General features: G+C 44.3%; 1 protein-coding gene across 1 annotated transcript in view; it reads left to right on the top strand.

The window, feature by feature from the left end:
- LOC311056985 (leukocyte cell-derived chemotaxin-2) overlaps positions 1–1,417 on the top strand; it is a 16,886-nt gene extending 15,469 nt beyond the window's left edge. Inside the window, exon 6 of the mRNA XM_084073852.1 lies at positions 1,169–1,417. Within this exon, the coding sequence (XP_083929978.1) occupies positions 1,169–1,335 (167 nt within the window). The 3' untranslated portion in view covers positions 1,336–1,417. The remainder of the gene's footprint in view (positions 1–1,168) is intronic.

Below are 1,417 nucleotides of genomic sequence, written 5' to 3' on the forward strand. Positions count from 1 at the left end.
GAAACCCTGAACTCAATGTAAGTGGATGGGAGGGGATATCCGGTGCCCTCTCTATTATGTTTAACTCTACGGTGTGTGCGCGTGCATGTGCACATACTTGGCCTACTGGTAGTGTGCTGGCAAAGTTTCACGCCAATTGGCCAAAGTGTGCCGGAGATTAGTTGTTCACAGACAGACAGACAGGAGTGAAAACATAATCCCTCGCCTTTGGCCGTTCCGGTCTGACAGGGATAGAGTGTATTTAGAGTGTATTTACATTTATTTGTGTTATTGCATTTTAGAGTGTATTTACATTTATTTGTGTTATTGCATTTTAGAGTGTATTTACATTTATTTGTGTTATTGCAGACCACGGCTAGGCATGTTTGCGTGTGTGCGTGTGTGCGTGCGTGCGTGTGTGTGCGTCCGTGCCTGCGTGCGTGCCTGCGTGTGTGTGTGTGTGTGTGTGTGTGTGTGTGTGTGTGTGTCTGTGCGCGTGCGTGCGTGCGCGCGTGCATGTGCGCGTGTCTGTGTGCGTGAGCCATGTCTGATGGATTTCTCTTCGCATCCTGCGTTGATAATCCACCCAAAGTGATGAGTAAACATCATTATTCTTCTCACTACCTCTAATTGAACTGCTTTATGGAAAGCACATGTGTTGTCAGCTCCTTTCATCTCCGAGTAAACCATGGGAACAGTTAGTTATCACAGAGACACATTACCTCAGCATGATCCCCGCATCAGAGCCAACATGTTTATTCATTAGCAGCTTGCGTGACTTAATGATATTGCCTCTGTCGGGAGGAAACCTCACACTGTGTGTCCAAAACCCTTTCTTATTTTATTGCTATTTTGAAAAAATGATTTAAAATAGTGAAAATAGCTGACCTACAAGCTCACAACGCGTCACATCTTGCTAAATCTGCTATTTTCAAACATTCTAGTACTTTAACTTACGCACATTGATACCAATACTTTTGTACTTTTACTCAAGTTAATTTTGAATTCCGGATTTTTACTTTACGTAACAGAGTACTTCTACATTGCAGTGTTGATACTTTTAAGTGAAACGTTTGAGTACTGTTTCCACCATTATTTCTACATCGTGGAAATTATACTAAAGTAAAAAATGTGAGTACTTTTTCCATCACTGCTAAACAGTAAATTGTACATTTCTGTCTTCTTCCAGTTCACTGTGTGCAGATCCTCAACATCCGTCCATACCGCTACGTGGGCCCAGTGTCTCAGGGAGAAGCCCTGGGCTACCTGCTGCCCCTGCAGGAGCGCCTCGCTGGCATCACCTCGCACCTGGAGCTGCAGATGTGTGACGGCTCCGACCCCTCACCCTTCATTTGAACCTGGAGCTGCAAATAGGCTCTATTTATAAATCTATAAAACGGCACGGCAGCCATTTTGGAAAGAAATTGGGCCCCTTCTT

The sequence above is a fragment of the Gymnoscopelus microlampas genome (assembly GCF_963454915.1).
Source record: "Gymnoscopelus microlampas genome assembly, chromosome: 12".
Taxonomy (NCBI): domain Eukaryota; kingdom Metazoa; phylum Chordata; class Actinopteri; order Myctophiformes; family Myctophidae; genus Gymnoscopelus; species Gymnoscopelus microlampas.